The 19,294-nt window shown below is 44.1% G+C and overlaps 2 protein-coding genes across 7 annotated transcripts in view; both read right to left on the bottom strand.

Moving 5' to 3' along the window:
* Positions 1-480: 480 nt before the first annotated feature.
* On the bottom strand, positions 481-7,234 carry serbp1a (SERPINE1 mRNA binding protein 1a). 4 transcript variants are annotated; one of them, XM_048975894.1, is made up of 8 exons: positions 6,860-7,234; positions 5,051-5,249; positions 4,436-4,576; positions 4,274-4,345; positions 3,921-3,995; positions 3,625-3,802; positions 1,890-2,156; positions 481-1,787 (listed from the first exon to the last, which is right to left on the bottom strand). In XM_048975894.1, the coding sequence occupies exons 1-8, from the start codon at positions 7,113-7,115 to the stop codon at positions 1,728-1,730; spliced, it is 1,248 nt and encodes a 415-aa protein (XP_048831851.1). In that variant the 5' UTR covers positions 7,116-7,234; the 3' UTR covers positions 481-1,727. The 4 variants fall into 4 exon arrangements, with proteins under 4 accessions (XP_048831851.1, XP_048831850.1, XP_048831852.1 ...); XM_048975893.1 differs by having other exon boundaries at positions 4,436-4,579; positions 6,860-7,233; XM_048975895.1 differs by having other exon boundaries at positions 4,274-4,342; positions 4,436-4,579; positions 6,860-7,233.
* A 2,392-nt stretch (positions 7,235-9,626) lies between these two features.
* The window catches only part of LOC125708405 (discoidin domain-containing receptor 2-like), a 34,120-nt gene continuing 24,452 nt past the window's right edge, over positions 9,627-19,294 (bottom strand). For all 3 annotated transcript variants that reach the window (XM_048975890.1, XM_048975889.1, XM_048975888.1), the window contains 10 exons: positions 18,994-19,234; positions 18,213-18,278; positions 17,206-17,342; positions 16,167-16,326; positions 15,336-15,562; positions 15,085-15,212; positions 14,804-15,001; positions 14,445-14,679; positions 14,084-14,233; positions 9,627-13,507 (listed from right to left, as the gene is read on the bottom strand). In XM_048975890.1, the coding sequence (XP_048831847.1) occupies positions 13,376-13,507; positions 14,084-14,233; positions 14,445-14,679; positions 14,804-15,001; positions 15,085-15,212; positions 15,336-15,562; positions 16,167-16,326; positions 17,206-17,342; positions 18,213-18,278; positions 18,994-19,234 (1,674 nt within the window). In that variant the 3' untranslated portion in view covers positions 9,627-13,375. The remainder of the gene's footprint in view (positions 13,508-14,083; positions 14,234-14,444; positions 14,680-14,803; positions 15,002-15,084; positions 15,213-15,335; positions 15,563-16,166; positions 16,327-17,205; positions 17,343-18,212; positions 18,279-18,993; positions 19,235-19,294) is intronic.

Here is a 19,294-nt window from a genome sequence, read left to right as displayed (position 1 = left end):
CGGTACTTGCGATCGGCCCGAAACCCAAAGCCCAGGTATTGGTATTGGAACTGAAAAAGTTGGATCAGTGCGTCCCCAATATATAGAAAAATCATAGAAATCGAAATGCTGTACTATACCTTAAGTAGTTCAGGAGTGTCATGCATGACATCCACACAAACCTCGAAAGCCTACTACTGAAACTAACCTTTAACACGATCAGCCAGACCATTACCTTTTATACGCAGGGCATGGAACCTGTAAGCAGAAAGCCCAACAATGATTAAGGCACAGCATCAGATGGAGAAGTTGGGCAAATTGACAAGCATAAAAACGGTGAATATAAGAACATTCACTTTTAAGGAGCATTTAAGATTCCCCCAAACTAACCCGAGATGACGCAAACTCTGAAAAATGCTCAGGCTGACAGCAATGCCGCAAACATTCCACCATCAAGAACATTCGACACATGAAGAATTACGCAACACTATGCTCCACCAATGGCAGGAATCACCTCTCGGCAGTTTATTGGAACAGGGATGTTTTGCAAAAATGGGTTTCATCTCCCAGAAACCCAAAGTCGCCTGGACCCAACAGATCTACAGAATGGAAGCGGGCGGAAGAAATCTGTGTGTACATCGCCAGCGACTTCTCAACACGGAACACAAAAGGTACGGCTTACGGTCATGTCGGAAACACCACCATGGAAGCAGTGTGCTCACAGCGTACAAACCAATCAGACGTGGATAGCAGGGTTAGCGGTCATGCTAATTGTAGGCACTCACGCCATATTGAGAGCAACATGCATTTCCTTCAGAAAAACTCTTGTTTTGCTGCTGGAGAAATCAGAGAACAGCCAAGCAGAAGACCAAGATATGTGTAACAAATCTCCAAAGCTTGTATCTCTGTCACCGAAGGCTTAAAACAATGTTTAAAATCCAAAACTACCCAAACAAAATCACCACAAAGCACTTAAAATTTAGTGGTCTAAGCAATTTCAGTTGCTGCAAAGATGAGTAGATTCAGGAATCAAATCATTAAAAGACCAATTCGCACAACTATTCATTTGACACTGAAACAAGATCTTACGTTGGCCAAGGACCAACAGATCTGCAAGAAGGAAAACCAGGACGCACCAAAACCCTACACAGGAAACTCATCAGCTATTCTTCATACACCAAAATTAACTACTTCCCTAGCTTCAGAAACATTTAATCTGTACAAAAAAAAATTAAGCAAGTCCTGGATCCACTCTCAAATATACTAAGCGTCTTTTAACTTTTTTGGTAGAGCTTGTTGGCTGGTAGACAGTCCAATTGTATGCTTAAAATAGTACATTTGTAAGGGAAAAACACAAGCAATTAGGACACCATAAACTTATAGTTATAGTCTTCACACCTATATTTGGAAATGCATATTTTCAAGCAGCAATACAAAATAGTATCCGTGAAGAATGCATAATCTCTGGAAACAAAAATCACTGTAAGAAAACAGCCCCTGCTACCTTGTCTCAAAATACAAAACCTCTAACAATTTGCTTCAGGATAGCAAGAAGTCCATTTTTTTCCTTTTTAAAACTTAAGTCAGTCCTCAATGTGAAAGGTATGGATGACAGTCTTCCATTTATGGTGTTTTTTTTTTCTTTATTATTTGTAGCTGAAGGATCCAATAGCATGCGAGCCTTGCAGAGGAGGAGGAGGAGGAGAGCCCGGAGGGGGCCTTTTGGGGTGGGGCGCCACTGGGTCGCCTTAGGCCAGGGCCGGGAAAGCCTCTGGGTCATCCACATTCGGAGCCGATACTCCACTGGGCTGCCGGGGCAAGAGAGAGAGAGATTAAATATCAAGGCAGCGGCTCTAAGACAGGAGGACCCCCAGCCCTTGTTCTTCACAAAGCTAATCTGGACGGGGTACCTTCTCAGTGCGGCCCCCACGCGCCACCCTGCCTGCACCGGCAGCCGCGCCACCAGCAGCAGCACCAGGGCCACTGGCACCAGGGCCGCCGGCAGCCGCGCCACCGGCACCACCAGCACCTCCGCCACGAGCACCACGCCCGCCACGGGGCCCACCGCGGCCGCGACCGGGACGGCCCAGGTCTCCGAAGTTGATCTCCAGCTGGGACGTGATATCATTGGCCGGCTTCCGGAAGTGGTGATCACCAGCGGCATCATCGGCCTGGACCTGAAAGCGCGACATGCCTCTCATTATTCATATTGCCGTCACCACGACACACTACAGTGCAATACCGACATGCATCACGTGTCAAACCTCACACAACGCTTATTCATACCTCTCTGTAAATACAAATATATCCTCAGTATTAAATACAGAAATTAACTATTTTGATTGTCATGAGTGCCATTACAGAGGCTCGTAGTCAACTGTTGTGTAAACCACAATGACAAATAATCCTTTGATTATATATGGTCACGACCGACAGACCCCAACTAATGATGTTGCACTTTAACAACGATGCTTCCATAGATAACAGATGGAATTGAAGACAGTATTGTAAGCAGTCGCAAAACAAACATACTGTCCTAGAGATTTGAATTTGTCATAAATATAGATGTGATTTAGTTGTACTAAATATTGGCACATTTATAAGACAGAAACTTAACTCACGCCTTCGAGTGATTTAAACGGCTGAAAATGATTACGATCGTCTTGAACGTATGCAGCCCTCATGAAAAAGCAGTAGAGGTAAACATCAAACTGATTTACAAAACATATAAGAATCTATAAAAGAAATAATTGAAATTGCAAAGCTTGCGAAGCTTTTTCCTACCACAGTAAACTTTTTTTGCAAAACTAACCCCTGTGCTATAATGTCAATACAGAACTAAAAGTAAAAGCCTTATTTTAAAATACCTGACTGGCGATGTAAAAATTGTATGTGTATAACATGCCATGTTGGTACTAATATTGCACATTGCCAAGCCATATAATATGCTTCAAGCCATTTTTCGAATTCAGTAGAAAATACCCAGCCTTGCTCTGTGATGTCATCCGGCGCCAGTACCAGTTTTAACGGCAGTGGAAAACCAACACCTTGAAGTACTGAACTTTTGGTACTTTCTTGAAGTACCAAAAAGGCAGCAGGTGCAATGGAAACAGCCTTACCAGCAGCTCCCTACAAATTTCGAAGCTGCTGGCCACAACTAGAGCTGGATTTAAAATGAGTGAATCCCACTCTTTACAAGTATATTACAATTTATGAGCAGGAAGACATACCAGCGAACTGCATGGCACAAACTGCATCAACATCTATTGTACCTTGATTACTATTCATACGTTCATTGTTCTTGTTGTAGGGTGTGCCTCAAAGGGTGGACATTCCAATGCGCTTGTGCAAAGTCACGAACACACCTCGAATTTAAGTCCGGATTACTTCCAAAGCCTGCGACAACACAGCTGTGCCAACAATATTGAAGAGTTTGAGGCAGTTCGTCGCTACAACGTCCGACGACGTTATAAACAGTCTACAAGACCCAGGGAGACAATATTGTTGGCACACCAAGGCAAGACTGAAACCAAAATGATAGCACGCTCACCAGCCTCCATGTATCTGTGTGAATCAGCGGCGCTAAGAGAAGCTAGCAGAACAGAATGAGTGTACCGAGGGAAGCGCTACGGGAAGCAGACATACGTCTTCACTCTTGGACTTGTGCAGCACGTATCCCTTCTTCCACTGGCTGTCGGCGCCCTCGTTGGCCTTGCGGATGTTGAAGTCGACCTTGGCTCGCTCCTTGTCTTGCATCGCCTTCCACTCATCCAGAGTCATCTCTTTGGGTCCTTCTGGTTTGACCTCCTCAACCTCGTTCTCTCTGGAAACATAAAGACAAGCGGTTGGGTGAGATGGGCAGGTCACCGGAAAGCCCCCGGAAGGCTTCTCGGATCAGCGAGAAGACTTATTTGATGCGTGTCGGTCTCACGGGGACACACTTGTTTTCGGAGTCAGCAGGGGGGTGTTCCTCGCCCTCACGGGTTTCCTCAGTGGTATTGGACTGATCAAGCTCGCTGCAGAACATAAACACACAAAAAAAACTTAGCCAACAAATAAACCCAAATACGACAATGTATTTTTTTTCCTACATGGGTATTCTGCAGTATTAGACAACTCCCTACAGGAAATTAAACTCCCATTCAATCGTTGGCCAATATACCAGTTATGAGACCATGCCCCTAGCTTCTTCACTCGCAGGTTAAGACTTTGGGATCAGAAAGTTGCTGGGTCAAGCAATTTACAACTGAGCAAGGCCCTTAACCCCAGCTGCTCCAAGGACCGTCTGACCCACCTTAACTCATCCTTGACAGTGCCCCAGTTATGAGATCCACTCCCGCCACGCTTCTCTTCGGCTTTTAAGCTACTGAAAGCAAAGCGAAGGGGGTGTTAGGTTGGCCGCAACTCGGCGACGCGGGAAGTGCCGGCGCGGACGGCCGGGCAGGCGACGACTTACGTCCGATCGCTGCCGCTGTGCCGGTCAAACTCCCGCTTGCCGCGAGAGTCGAACCCGTCGGTGCGGCCCATGCCACGCCCTCGGCCGCCACGTCCACCCCGGGATCCACCACGGCCTCGTGGAGGCCTCTCTCCCACAGGCCTGCTGGGAGAGGTGGGAGGAAGCAAGTGCATGTACAAATAAAGACAATGAAGGACTAGAAAAAATGGCACTCATCATATACAAGCTTCCAGTAGCATTTTAAGTTTTCCTGAGTACACGAAATATTACTTCTCCCTCGCTAAGAACATCTTCATGTAGACAACCAGAGACTAGGTTCATGGGGGCAAGGTAACCACCCCCAGCTAATAGGGCGGATGCCTAACGTGCAGCTAAACCCTGCTGGTTCCCCGAGTGCAGAATAAACGTTAAGAAATGTTCGGTTCTGAGGTCCAGGGGCCACGGACGACTGACAGTATAAATGTGGCTAGGATCACAGATTAAGTGAAAATTAACACCTGAACGTGACACAGCACTTTACATGGAGCAACAAAACCCAAGGAGTGAGATTTCTGTGCTAATCCGTTAACGGAAATAAAATGCTACGCCAGAGAGCATCCAGTCTCAAACACTCACTTATCCACAGAAAACTCCCCCCCCTCAGGCTTGTCTTCGGCGGGTTTGTCAAAGCGCCGCTCCCGGGGAGGCCTCCTCTCCGGCCTCCTCTCCCCGGGCCGAGCCTCGCCCTGAGGGCCCTGTTGGGCTCCCTGCTGGGGGCCCTGCTGCCCTGAGTGGGGAGCCTGCTGCTCAGGCCTCCTGCCGACTCTCCTGATGCCTGAAGCAAGAAAAGAAAAAAATGAGCTGAACCCCAGAGCAGAGTCAAAACGGGGATTCAGGCCACAGCCCGTCAAAGCGCATTTCAGAATTGTGGCAGAAAACAGTGTGAGAAAAACAGAACATGCTACCAACGGGGAAAGCAAATGAACATTTTACTACCAAATCAATAAGATAACTGGTCATGCAATCATCAGCTGTGGTCTGATTACCTCTCCCCTGGCATGATGTTATCACAGGGCTGCCAACTCTGGCCAGTTGGCTGGAACGAGATTTTCATTTGAGACGAGTCTGCACACGCATTTACGTGCATGTAAGAATTTTATTGCCTTGTAAAGAGTCTGCAGGGTTTGCGAACTACCCCGATGATTCTGACGTAGGCAATATTAGGTATATAAGGAATAAGAGATTTGCTGTAACATTTCTTGCCCGAGTCTGAACGCGCCAGTGTCACGCACGATGCCGGGGAGATGGCAACCCCGTGTAATCGTGATGTAAAAGAGAAACGTTAAACTGGTTTAAATAAAATAAAAAAAACACGATGAGCTAAATACGTCAAATCCTCCTTAAGGTACAGAGCAGTATGTGATTTTAAGTTGCCCTGCCCCAAGATCCTCGTGCCATGAAGGAAACTGGCAGCAGCCGCCATTAGACACGTTACTGGAGTTATGTTGCGCGATCGGGGAGGGGGGGGTGTGGGAGTTCAGCGGCGACCCCCCCCCCCAAAGCCTGCAGGAGGTCGTAGGGGCTCCGAAGACAGGATCAAGGCGCTAATTCTAGAGTACGGCTATTTAAACATCCCCCTTCGCCAAAACGGGCTCCATGCAGCTCACCACACATACCGACAACCCGCGACATGCATTTTAAGATGCAATCAGGTGATCGTGGTTCGCACGCGCCGCCTTCCACGCGGGACCGGCAGCTACACGCGAGTCTCTCTCGGCTGACTGACACGACTAAACAGGTGCCGCGCACCACGCTTCATTTCGTTCCTGGGCGAACCGGTTCGCGGCCATAGCACTTCCGCCCCCGAAAAAAACTTGTTAGAAATCCATGTGCGACCAATCGCCTTCCCTACACCAAACAACTTAAAATAAAGATCGGCCGACACCACGGCACCCACACTCCCACCACGAGGTCCCCTGCTTCCCTCCTAAAGTTGTCGTTCGTGGAGCGCCGGCAGGGGGAGGGGGCGGCTGCACAGCCCAGCAAAAGATCTGCAATTTAAAAGTCGAGTAGATCACACGTTTCGATTCCAGATTTAAATCCCCATGGTTCATTTTTTTGTTAATAAAAAACTAAATCACAAATACCAGCAAATATCCGACAGGGATTTTTTTTGTTCACGAGCGGGTCACGCCGCTGTTTTTCCCCCAAAACTCTGAACTAAAAGGCCGAGACAGGCGCCACACCGCGTGTGATAGAAAGAAAAGCAATAATGGATGTGCGCGCGAAGCACGTGCTCGGCGCGGTAGCTGTCGGACCGCACGCGCGCGGGTCCACAATAGAAACCATGTTGTTGACCTCATGGGGGGTGCGCGCGTGCAATAGCCAACATTCTTCAGGATTTTAGAAACACCATCAACCTCGGATGGGAAACAAAACTCTTACCCTCTTTCTTCAGAGACACCGGCGGCTGCGTCTCTTCCTTCTTGTCAGTTAGCGGGTTCTTTCTGTCCTTCTGCGATTCCTTCTTCGGCTGCTTGGCGGCCTGAGCGGCGGTCTTGCCAGAACCAGGAGCAGCACCGTCCTTCCTCTTGCTCTCCGCCTGCTTTAACGCCTCGAACGGGTCGTCCTCGTCGTCAAATAGCTGGTCGAACCGATTGGTGACGACGCAGCCGAAGCCTTCTTGCAGATGTCCGGGCATGATGGCGCCCCTCCGATGGGATTCTCCTCCGATTCTACCGAGGCTAGAAGCGAACTTGTCGCCAGCGACTGCCACAAGATGGCCGGGAAAGAGACACTGCTTCTCTTCCGGCACGATAAACATCCGGGACCTCGGCTTACGGCTACATGGGACTTGTAGTCTTTTAGGAGAAAGTATTCGGCATACAACCCATCCCTTACCTAAGACACACTGCAGGGGGTTATTCCGTTGGTGCTTTTTCCACAAATACCATTCCGCAATGGTAAATTAATGTGAAGACTTATTCCGACATAATCATTTTAATAAAAAAAATAATGGGGTGTTATCAGGTAAATGACATTAAGGTTAGTAAACGCGTTAAAAACAAAGTAAATCTTATTTTTAAATCTTATTTGTGCATTTTCAGACAGAACACGGGCTTAATGCATGTTTATGATTTTTTTGCGACTTCTGTTGAGTTGAAACCTTGCTACCGTTAGGCATATAAAATAAAATAATGCATTACTTTCCAAGTCACAGAATTCTCTGTTTCCGGGGAGAAACTAAACTGAATATAGCTATAACTATACTACGGATGAAAAGCTAGCACCTGCGGGTTTGTGTCCCCAAATGTATGACGCTAAAAACTGAATGCAGCGTCAGTCCAAAGGTAACATCAGTGAAAGGAATCTGATTACAGAACAGACAGATGCTGAACTGCAACGGACACCAGCCATAAGCTACGTGAAGCTTTTAAAACTGACAAAGAAACTGTTGGGGACATTAAATATTTCGAATTATTTAAAATACTTAAAAAAACAACTTCCCGAAAATATTTTTTTCGACTCACTCGCTGCATTAATTAAAAACCATTCAAATAATTAAAAACTCAAGTTTAATTTCGCACGTTGCTTATTTCACATAAATAAAAGCGCAAATACCGGGAAACCATGCCTTACAACGTAAACGAAGCAATTATCGAATCGTACGCGTTGATGCTTTTCGTGATGGCGACGTTTTTCATCTACTTTTGCATCATGGTTTGGGCTTTCAGCAACCCGAAAGTTAGCGGCGCAGAGGAAGACGCTGATATGAGCGTGTCGCTGGAGCGGATCCTCATGCAAACCGAGCATCTGCAACAAACAACTGACCCAAGTACAGACGCGGTTTTCCTGGAGAACAGCATCAGAAGAGACAGAGTGAGCTTCACATTTAATTATAATACTCCGGGCACATCCAATTTAACCGAAGTAATTGCTTAATATTTGACTTTTAAATTAATGTCCTTACTTGCAATCGTAATAATGTACGCGCAGTTTGTTTCATCTGTTACTGAATCGATTAATATTACTACCTAATTATACAGTTAATGACAAAAAAAAAAAAAAACACGCGCACAGTAATACTGTGTGATTGCAAAATACGGTTCATCTCCATTGGATCACTGCTTTAATTTTGTTCAGTATCAGATCTCGTCCTTGTCCTCACCTCTAAATCCTGCAGAGAGCAGAGAAATAGTAGCCTTTTGTCTATAAGGGGCGGTGTATTTTTAGGTGTGATCAGTCACGTGCAGGCCGCCCCCATCATGATTTTTGGCCACCTAATGTCCCGTCTCACCCTGTCTAGGTAACCATTTATTTTTAAACGTGGGTGACGGACAAATTACGTTTAACAGCCAATTGGCTGTTAATTTTATTTTATTTTATTCTGAATAATTTGGAGTAAAAAATACTGCATAGTCTGTTCAGACACTGACAGCTCAGATCTGATTCATAAAGGATGTCACCGCCTTGCACTCCGCTAAGAATATATATATATATATTTTTGCCACCGTTTTGAGTCTTGGAATATTTGAATCAACAGTCGAGAGAGACCAGTGGAGTCATCACACTCTTGAAGACGACTTTCTGGAAAAACACTGCTGCAACAGGGAAAGACTGAGTTTAACACTCTTCATTTTTTCAGGAGGGTTTAATTACTGACTGTATGAATGATCTTAAATTTAGTTGCAGCTCATCCTGTCCAGACTGTCCCTCTGTGCTTCTGGAGTAAGTTCTAGACTCATTCTGTCCCTGTAGTTATTGAGCAGGTGGAAGATGGATGGATGGATGGATTCAGTATTGCACTGCCTCTTCCATGATCATCTGGAACTCCTGGCCTTCTAAGTGGAAAAAAAATACACGTTTGGTTTCTGTACAGATCTTGAATCTCTCTCCCTCAATGCAATTTATAAACAGTATTCATTCGGATGATTGGACATTCCTTAGGAAGGTAAGTAAGCAGCCACATCTAAAGTTATTGGTTCTGGTATAAACTGATGGGGACTTTAGACAAAGGAAAGAGTTTGTCACGTGACAGGTTTCAAAGGTAAATATTAAAGCCAGAACTGTTCACATGAAACAAAAAAAGTGACAACACATGTAAATTATACTACATGGCAGCTGCAACATGCCAGTGTCATTGCACCAGTTGTTACCATGGTGACATTTTCTATCTACTAGCACGTCAAATGCAATGGAAAATGAGTCATAGTGAAAATTAAACTGCATTTAGTTTATTAACCAACATCAGTGAGTCGGCAATGTTTTCATTAAGTTGCAGAATTATTTTATAAAATAGCACGATAAAGAACAGCAAATGAAACAAAGGTTTGCATTGCAATCATATTTAAATTGATCATTGACTTTAAATTACTGATCATCCCAAAAAAGGAATTCAAAGTATTTTGTCCGTTTTAAAGACTTACAAATACAAAACATCACATGTATATATTTTGAAATCATTCGATTTTAATATGCAAAACAAATACCTGGATACAATAACAGAATAAAACAAATTACCACTAAACTTGTAAAAAAAAAAATGTAGTGCACAAAATAAGCTCTATACAATAATTACTATACAGAACTGTGTCACTGTCAGTATGTTACTATGATTGACAAAACCAGTATGATGTTATACACAAATACTACATTTATAAAAGCAAAACTAATGGCTAGAAAATAAATCCCTCAGTCTAAAGAAAACATGAAGATAGCTATTGTGTGGTTTCAACAAGTTATGGCTTTGGTCATTTTTGAATTTGTTACCATTATGGTTTATGAATTGAAGCTCAATTTGACACTAACTTTTTATCAAGATCTAACAGTTATTATAGGATGTGGTTGCAAATAAGTAAATAAGCTAAATTAACAGGAGGTTTTGAGGGTTTCAAATACGCCAAAGGGCAAATACTATCAAATGTCTAATTTTAAACATATTGATTTATAACAGAGAAACATTCCAATAATGTCAGGGTTCCAGTGGATTCTGTGTAGTTAAAGGCTATGGGACGTCACGCAGGGTAGGCAATTCATGTCTGAACGTCCCACAGTTTATGCTAGAGCTTGTTCAAATTTAATCATAGCTACTCTTACCATAAGCCAGCCGTGGGCAATTGTTTTCTACGGAGTGACAAATCTGAGCTTCACCACATCAGCGTGGGATGTTTCAAAATGATTATGCCCACCTCACCTGAAAGCTACTGTACAATAACAGGACTTGCTTGGTTTCACTTTTCCCTTTTTTTGAAAATATTCGCAGAAATCAACAGAACCAGTGCATTGTTCATGTTTAACGTAAAATACATCATTAATTAAAAAAAAAAATCTCCATACATTTGAATGTAATACTTTTTAATTGATTTTTTTTATTATTATCAAGCAGACCAGTAAAATATCATTATGGGCTGAATATGGCCCCCTGGTCAGCTTTCGCCCAGGTCTGCCACAAGTGGTCTTTCTCTTTCAGGAACAGCATCAACGTGCAACTGATAATCAGAATGCACATGACTCTGGGTCTTAGGACATGCCTGCCTTTGCATTATAGCAGAGCAGAGCGGACATATGGTGGCTGGAAAAAGCATATCTGCGGAGTTTGCGCTGCCTGATTGGGCGGACTGGAGTTATAAAGCCCCTTTACCCAGTCAGATATGAATACCTTTTCCCAGACTACAAGATTAGATAAATAGGACCCGATCCTTACAGTAGTATGCTAGATATAACTATCTGCAGAGTGGTCCTTTTGTTGCTGTTCAAACCTAAAAGAGGCATCCGATCACATAGCCGAGTTCTTCATTAACACCAGACGTCAACACTTATGCCAGCCTGTAATAACCATTCAGCTGTAGATAATGTTTTCAGCTAATCTACCATGTGAACGAACTGTCCTTCAGTTTCCTAATTTCACGGTACAATAAATCCACAACTCCCTTAACGAAAAAAAAAAAAACAGCAAAAATTATATACACCCAGAAGTTTAACGCGTGTTTCGTTATCAATGCAACATTCAGACACAACAGAAAGCTACCATTTCATGTACTAATGAAATCAAGCATATTTTCATACTCATTTTATACCAAACGCACAAACATGCTCTTTGCGTACGCTGAAGAGCATCTTCGACATCTCTCCTTTTCATCTCACGTACTCTTTCACTCCCTTGCACATCTATACATTCCTCTAGCTCACAGATTATTTTAAACAGTGCTGTGTCCTGCAGAGAAAAACTTGAGTTTACCAGTCCATTTGACATCTTTCCCTTGAACGCAGGTTTTCTGTGAAGTGAACTATTACCATTAATAGCTATGAATTGAGTTAAAATTGCTATAACTTAGAGATGAGTTTATGGAACTGAAATTTACATAAGAAGACACGTCAGGCCAGGAAATGTGCTTTGGGTGGTTAGATTCTCATGCAAGTGTGTTGAGTGACTATACAAACCCTGGATTATTCTATGATGTGCTGTGCTATGACTGCAAAGTTTGAGGCTTAAGGCAAGACATCTACTGACCGTGAACAAAGTGGCTATATAGCATTTCTGTTTTTCAGGGGGTGAAGACAATGAAACATTAAAATTCTCACCTGCGCGTCATGGAAACATGGTCCAGGGTAAATGCTGTATGACCTGCACTGTATAAATAATGCACTATTAAATGTCCAAACCACAATAAAATCCTCTGCCTAACAACATTCAAATAGTAGTAATAGAAATATTGATACTCACTATTTAACATTAATCAGTACTAACATTAATAACATTTTAAGGCACTTAGAGTATGATTCCACTAGCGAAAAATAAAAATATGACAAACATACCGAATTTCCCGAGCTTGAAGTAGTTTAATTGGACTATTCCATAATTCCAGGTCTGTGTTGAGCGTGATATCGCGCCTCTACTGTAAGATGTATACTAGTCTACCTGCAAGAAACTGTCAGTGTTTGACTCGAGACTGAAACTAAGTATTGCTGTGGACCTTAAATTACATAAAAGCACATTATCATCACTGTTATTTAAAAAAAAAAAAAATGCAACAAGATTTGTAGAAAGTTAACACTGCAAACCTACTGCACAAAGTTGCTTAAAATAGCAGATATTCTGATACAAAGTGATATTTGAGATTATTCTTTGTATTAAAACTATGAATATTTAATTCACCTACATTACACAATGCCCTTGTTCCTGTGCTGACGCATATTGAGTTTCATTGAAATGAGTCCCACAGGAAAATGAACAACAAGACATGCCCTCATTCCTTAATAAAACAAAAAACATAAAAATGTGCGAAGTATTCCCTAAAATCCACTAAGAACTCTTAAGGGACGGCTATGATTTCAAAACTGTCCCTTATGATTACAAACCCTAACCCATATACAAAAAGTCAACTTCCAGACCTATATAACAACAAAATTATATATTGGCTATTTTATTATTCAAAAGCCGAAAATGTGACATTTTGTGGACAAGGCCTGAAATGTGACATTCGTGCGATTTTTCTTTGACTAAAAGGAATCATGATAGAATTCAGCCCCTTTCATGACAGTAATATTGCTATATTAGCAAATACTATCAATCTAATTAATTCCAGGGGGGGAAAAAACCTTTGAGAAGGTAGGTGACCAGGGGTATCCTTTTTAACAGAACTTTTTTCGCTGGGTTACTAGATTAAATTTGGAGTCGGGTCGTTTCAAAAGTGCTTCCAGGCCTCCTGCCAGCCCATAACCCTTCCTGCCGAACCCTCCCCTCCCCTAAGCACTTCAGGCTGCCCCTATTCTGGCCCAAATATGAAAATAATGATATTTACACAGCAGTAACTACTCTCTCACAGAAGGGGAGAGGAACGCCCGCCTGCATGAGAACCCGGAAGTATCCGGCAAAGGGCCCGCTGGGCACAATCGTCTGAGCAGTGCACTGAGGTGCCCCCCCCCCCGCATGCCCCCCCATCTCCGCTGCCGCCGCCATGGTCACGGCTGGCACTCCAGCAACACGCGGTGGATGTCCTGGAACAGCGGCCGCTCCTTGGCGTTCCTTTGCCAGCAGTTCAGCATGAGCTTGTAGACGGGATCGGGGCAGGCGGCCGGCTGGGGCAGGTAGATCTGGGCAGAGCGGGAGGAGCGTTTGCAGGAAACACGTCAGAATGGGACAAAAGGAGCCATGTCATCTGACGCTACTTCTTATCGCTAAGTGACGTTACTTTCACAAGCGATAAACGCATGTGCTGGCGAGTTACGGTTACAGGTGTGTGGTCGGCCCTTTAGTGGGTAGTAAAGCTTCTGGGCAGCATTTCCACAATCTGGACTCGTTAAGCTCTTTTTTTTTTTTTTTACAAAGGATTTATGGGGAATAGGATCAGGAGCTGGAAATGGCTGGGGAATCGTATAGCGTAAATGGCCTGCCCTGGTGATGTGATGTTACACTGAGCAGGTTGACTGACACAAGACAACCAGGAGTTAATATAAGTAATCAGAAAAATTCTGCCCTCCGGAAATTATGATAAATTGTAAATCTCTTGATTATGTGGGCGAAGTTTACTGGATGAATACAAATAGCTAAAAATTTAGGAGGAGCGCCGCATCCAATTGCATGCAATAAAAACATGCCGTGAAGCTAGTAAATACAGCGAGGGAGTGAATTGTATGCTGGACAGACACTGGCTCAGCACAAACACTCACCTGTCGCTTCTGATCCCTGAAGAACTCGCCAGTGTTCTCGATGACCTGCTCGTCGGAGAGCTGCGAGTAGGGCTGCTCCTTACAGAAAGTCAGGATCTCCCACAAGGTCACGCCGAAAGCCCATACGTCACTGGCGGTGGTGAACTTGCCCTGAAGTGCAGAAGCAGGGCACCACAAAGAACAGGTCATCCCATGGGGACGCATTTTTAACTTGCGCGAATGCGTTAGTCTTTCAAAGGACTTTAGCCAAAAATCACAGGATTAGCTCATGCTACCAAATCATCTTGGAGAATTTAAATAGTTAATGCTGTAACAAAAATGAAACAAAGGAGGTCTGGTTGAAGAGATTGCTGGTGCTCACCAGGAGGATGCTCTCCCAGGACATCCAGCGGATGGGCAACACGGCCCGGCCCTGGATGCGATAGTAATCCCCACTATACAGGTTACGGCTCATGCCGAAGTCGGCAATCTTGATGGTGTAATTCTTGCCCACCAAGCAGTTGCGTGTGGCCAAGTCTCGGTGGACGAAGTTTAGTGAGGACAGGTACTTCATGCCAGAGGCAATCTGCATGGCCATGTAGTGCAGGTTACTGTAACTGCAGAGCACAGATGGGCAAGAAGTAGATTGAAGGGTTTGGGAGTCACGTCAAGTCAAATTGCATAAAAGACCCAAAGACTATGGCAGCATATTAGGTGTTAGCTAGAGAGAACCACGCTTACGTGACTATGGCAGCATTCCCGAAGAAGGCTGCCTGGACCATGGGATCGTGACGAGACAGGAACTGGTTAAGGTCCCCGTTCTCCATGTATTCTGTGATCATGCAGAGGGGGTCGGCGCAAATGCACACTGCCAGCAGACGGATGATGTTGGGGTCTTTTAACCGTGACATGATCTTGATTTCTTTCAGGAAGTCATTCCTGTGAATGGATGCTCGGGCATTACCACAAGGATACTGACCTGGCTATCCGAGTGGCTTATCTGCGCAAAGCCATGGCTTTACCTGGCATTTTTGTTGGCATCTGCTCTCAGCATCTTCACAGCTACAAGCACGGGCATGCCGGGGCTGACGTCGAAAGAGAAATCCTCTTCCAAGAAATCCTGCATGCCCCCTGCCTCACAGAGATGCACCTGGTACGCACCAGCCCCGGACAAAGTTAACCAAAAACAGAGCGTGGTCATCCTCAAGTCCCGACTTGCCTTTCGCATTCAGCAGTCTCCACCCATTCCCCACTAGATTATGCCATCACCCACCTCTCCAAACTGTCCCTCCCCAAGCTTCTCCTTGAAGCTCAGCAGCTTCATGGGAAACTCCTCCACGGCCACGTCCTTCCCGGACAGCAGGTCCATCGTGATGGCGGGCACGGCATAGGTGTTGCTCCCCGTCACCCCCTGCAGGTTGACGATGTCGGCCTCGGCGTAGTGAGGTACGCCTTCCTGGCCACTGGCTTGAGATGGTTTTGAGGCTACACTGGTCCCCGCTGTGTGACACCCAACACCCAAACAAGTCAATGCAGTAAACATCATACATCAGACATGCCATCATACGTCATTCTCTGGTAGGGGTCTTAAAGGGACAGTTCACCCCAAAACGGACTTTAGTGCCATCTATCCATCTAGGTTGTTCTGCTGGGAGATGCCTAGTTTTGCAGATATTGGTCGCAATGGTTCTCCCCCATATAATGAGACTGAATGGCATTTTCTCTGTGGTGATTAAAGTGCCAGAAAAGTACATTTGAAAAATTGAACAGCAAGGTCTCTTATCAGAAGTCATGAGCCGGTTATTGAAGATAATCCACAGACTTTGTAGTGAGCAATTTAATGTAGTTTAATGTTACTTTTCTTCTACTAAACTCCACGCACTAATTGTATCCACACACAGAAGATATTGCCAGGGTGTTTGTGCTCGTATCTTCTGTACCTGAACTGCTCCTTTAAGATCTTCTGTCATGCAGTCTTAGTCTTAAGTCGTTTTCTATTAAGGGTCTTAAGATCCTCTATCAGTCAATGAGGCCTTTGGACCATCTACTAATCAGTCAACCTTCGTATTAGACTTTGTTTTACTTCTATAGTGGTGGTTCATACCGGCCTCCTCTGTGACCTGGGAGAACTCAGGCAGCTTGCGGAGGAGGCGTGAGGGCTCCTGGTAGTCTGGGCCGAGGGGGAAGATCCTCTCGTAGGTGGATTCCTGTTCGCTGGGAGACGATGAATGGTTGTTGTTGCTGCTGTAGGTGTAGATTTCACTCTGTGTTGATGCAAGTGAATGACAGTTAGCTCATTGTCCGTTTTCTGCCCAGGGCAGGGCTCAGCTCCATGGGAGTGGGGGGGCAGGGTGGGCCTAGTCCACCCCATCATATTCTTGGTTCACCCTCCCCCCCCAACACTGCAAAGCTGAAGCCAGATCTGGCTTAGAAATCCAGAACGAAGAACTAAAAGTTATGAGAACCACATTATATCCAACCACATTTAACCTCGTGCTCAGATTTAGCCAAAATGTAGACGAGAAGACCCCATCAAAAACTTTGATTTTAATATGTAATAATTTATATAGAGATTTTAATAGCATGGTCACTTAGTGGATAGTGCTGTTGCATCATATCTCCAGGATTGGGAGTTCAAATGTTCTCCCCATGTTACACAGATTTCCTCCCACAGGCGAATGTAATTATCAGGCTAACTAAATTGCCTTTCTTTCTTTCTGTGTGTGTGTGTGTGTGTGTGTGTGTGTGTGTGTGTGTCCTGCAATGGAGAAGCATCCCATCCAGGGTGTTTCCTTGCCTTGTGCCCTCTGTCATAGACTCCAGGCCTCCCATGATCCTTTACTGCACTGTTTCCCCAAACTGGTTCTGGGACACCCCCCCAGACAGTCCACGTTTCTGTGGAGCTGGGAGGGAGCAAAAATGTGGACTGTCTCTGCATGAGCTGAGAAGGAGCAAAAACATGGGCTGTCTGGGGGTACCTGAGGGCCGACTGGGAAACATTGCTTTGTGGTTGAAAGATTGCTTGAGAGTTTCCTGTATATTTTAGTCTAAAGCACAAGCATAAAGAACAATTGTATAAGGCAGTTAACATTCTGTGGTGAACCGTGGTACGTTTCCCCGATTAGAATGAAATCTTCACTGACCTTCTCCAGCATCTTCTGCCAAACTTGCCTCCACAGAATCATAACTATAATGACCACCAAGATGAAGATGATTGCCACCAAGCAACCAATCAGAATCCTTGTGTTGCTGTCATCCACTTTATGAGTAGGGTCGTCACCTGACAGAAAAATGGGGGGGGGGGGATCATTTTTTCCATTGAGCATGAACAGGTCAAAGGAGTCAGATGCCTGACAGCCATCATTTCTGTGACAGCAAATCTGCTACCTGTAAATCGCCCTCATTTTGTCACTGACAGTCACTACTAGAGGTGTAACGAGACACTCAGCCCACGAGACGAGACACGATATTGGGTTCACAAGAACGAGACGAGATTTTAACAATATTTTAAGGAAAACTTTTGATTAATTTGAAAGACAAAATGCTAAATAATGCAGATGTATGGTGAAATGTGTTAAATAATCACCATCATCATATACAGTAAACAGAAATATCTAGCACCATAAAATATTTCACCACAAACACAAATCACAGGCTTCTCTCCTATTTAACATTTTCGGCATTATTTTCCCACATTGGTTCCTGTTTTGTCTGTCACCTTTTCGCCGTTTATATTTTCCACCAGCTACCAAAAATGCTGCCGCGCAAAAGATTTAAGTGTCTGGTGCATCAACTATGATAATTTCGTCAGACAGTGACATGCTTGCAGCAGCTAATTTGCAGAACCGCTTTTCACTCCGATGAGAAATCTCGTCATGTTGTAATATCGTGTGTTATGAGATCTCGTTACACCTCTAGTTACTACAGTTCCTGCTATCACTTAACCCCAGCGATTGTATTTTTAAAGTCGATAGATATCTTCATAGCCAAAGTGTAAAAAGAAAACTAATTATGAAAGACTGTGTCTCTAATCACCACTATTGGGTGCCTTGTTAAGCAGATACTGTGTTGTGTCCATTACACTTGTCATGCATATAAAAAAGCAATAAAAAAATCGAGATCTTTAAATAAGAGAAGCAGACCTACTTACCTGGCTGAGTGCTTGTTGGGGGGTCAGTGTTTGAGGGTGGCAGGGTGGTATTGTACATCGCCGTATCTGAGAGAGAGAAGAAGCTTACGTTAGAAAATCACATTGACAGGAAAGTTTCATTCCGACTGATCACTGTTCAGGGCACAGTACAGTAAAGTGCATCAGAGGTCTTACTGTAGCTGGCATTATGGCAGAAGATAGACCTGCATCAGTGCTAGAGGTATCAGAAGATTTCGTCATTATTTTTACATCATATAAGAGCATTTAAAGGACTTGCTTAATTTCTGCAGAAAGAATGCAAATTTATTGGTTCCGTAACAAAAATCCTTTGACAAGCAACGTTTAACTTCTTCCGCACAGACATTTTACTTTTATTAAGCGTCTTTTTTTTTTTGACTGACTCATTCATTCCTGTTCCTGCCATTTTGCTATCAATTGCAATTGTAGACATTCACTCCTAAAGGGAGACTAAAACACAAAAGTTGTTACTAATTAAAAAGCACCCAGTGAGACTGCTTGTCAATGAGAACAGGTCTTTTACAAGTACAATTTTGGTTTCAACAATACTACTTGAATGTTTTACTTAAATCTACTAGTCGTTTCTAATGTGAATGTTTTGTAAACAAATGAATTGAGTAATGATGTTGTGTTATAAAACCAATAAATTTGCTATATTCTTACTGAAAGGAATAAGCATTCCAAGACGTTCTGTGAACACTATATATGAAGACAAGCATCCATCAAAGCCTGTAGGCATCTATAGACCAAAAACCCACAGTACCTGACTGGAAAGTTATTTCACTGAACATCATCCAGGTGTCAGCGAAGAAGTACTGGCATTTTATGGCGCTGGCCATATGGTTGTGGAGGGAGATGGTAACGAAGCGAGCGCTGGGATTAACGTTGTCCATCACGGGGCTGAAGGAGACCGACGTAGGTTCCCAGTCCGACTCCGAGCGGAAGCGGCAGACCACCTGCCGGAACATCTTCACCCGACTGGTGAACATGTTGTTGCAGTGCACCTGTGGCATGGGCGAGAACCAACAAACATGTGATACACCGACCATAAGGGAAATTCTTCT

Source organism: Brienomyrus brachyistius, chromosome 15, assembly GCF_023856365.1.
Source record: "Brienomyrus brachyistius isolate T26 chromosome 15, BBRACH_0.4, whole genome shotgun sequence".
Classification (NCBI taxonomy): domain Eukaryota; kingdom Metazoa; phylum Chordata; class Actinopteri; order Osteoglossiformes; family Mormyridae; genus Brienomyrus; species Brienomyrus brachyistius.
Note: the sequence above shows the minus strand (reverse complement) of the source record. Positions and strands in the feature narration are given on the sequence as shown.

Excerpts from the sequence above, each read along its gene's own strand:
- serbp1a (XM_048975893.1), bottom strand. The coding sequence starts at position 7,115 with ATGCCCGGACATCTGCAAGAAGGCTTCGGCTGCGTCGTCACCAATCGG. Across the intron at positions 4,346-4,435 it reads CACAGCGGCAGCGATCGGAC|TAGCTTAAAAGCCGAAGAGA; the intron begins GTAAGTCGTCGC and ends CTTTGCTTTCAG. Across the intron at positions 2,157-3,624 it reads ACAAGTCCAAGAGTGAAGAC|GTCCAGGCCGATGATGCCGC; the intron begins GTATGTCTGCTT and ends TCGCGCTTTCAG.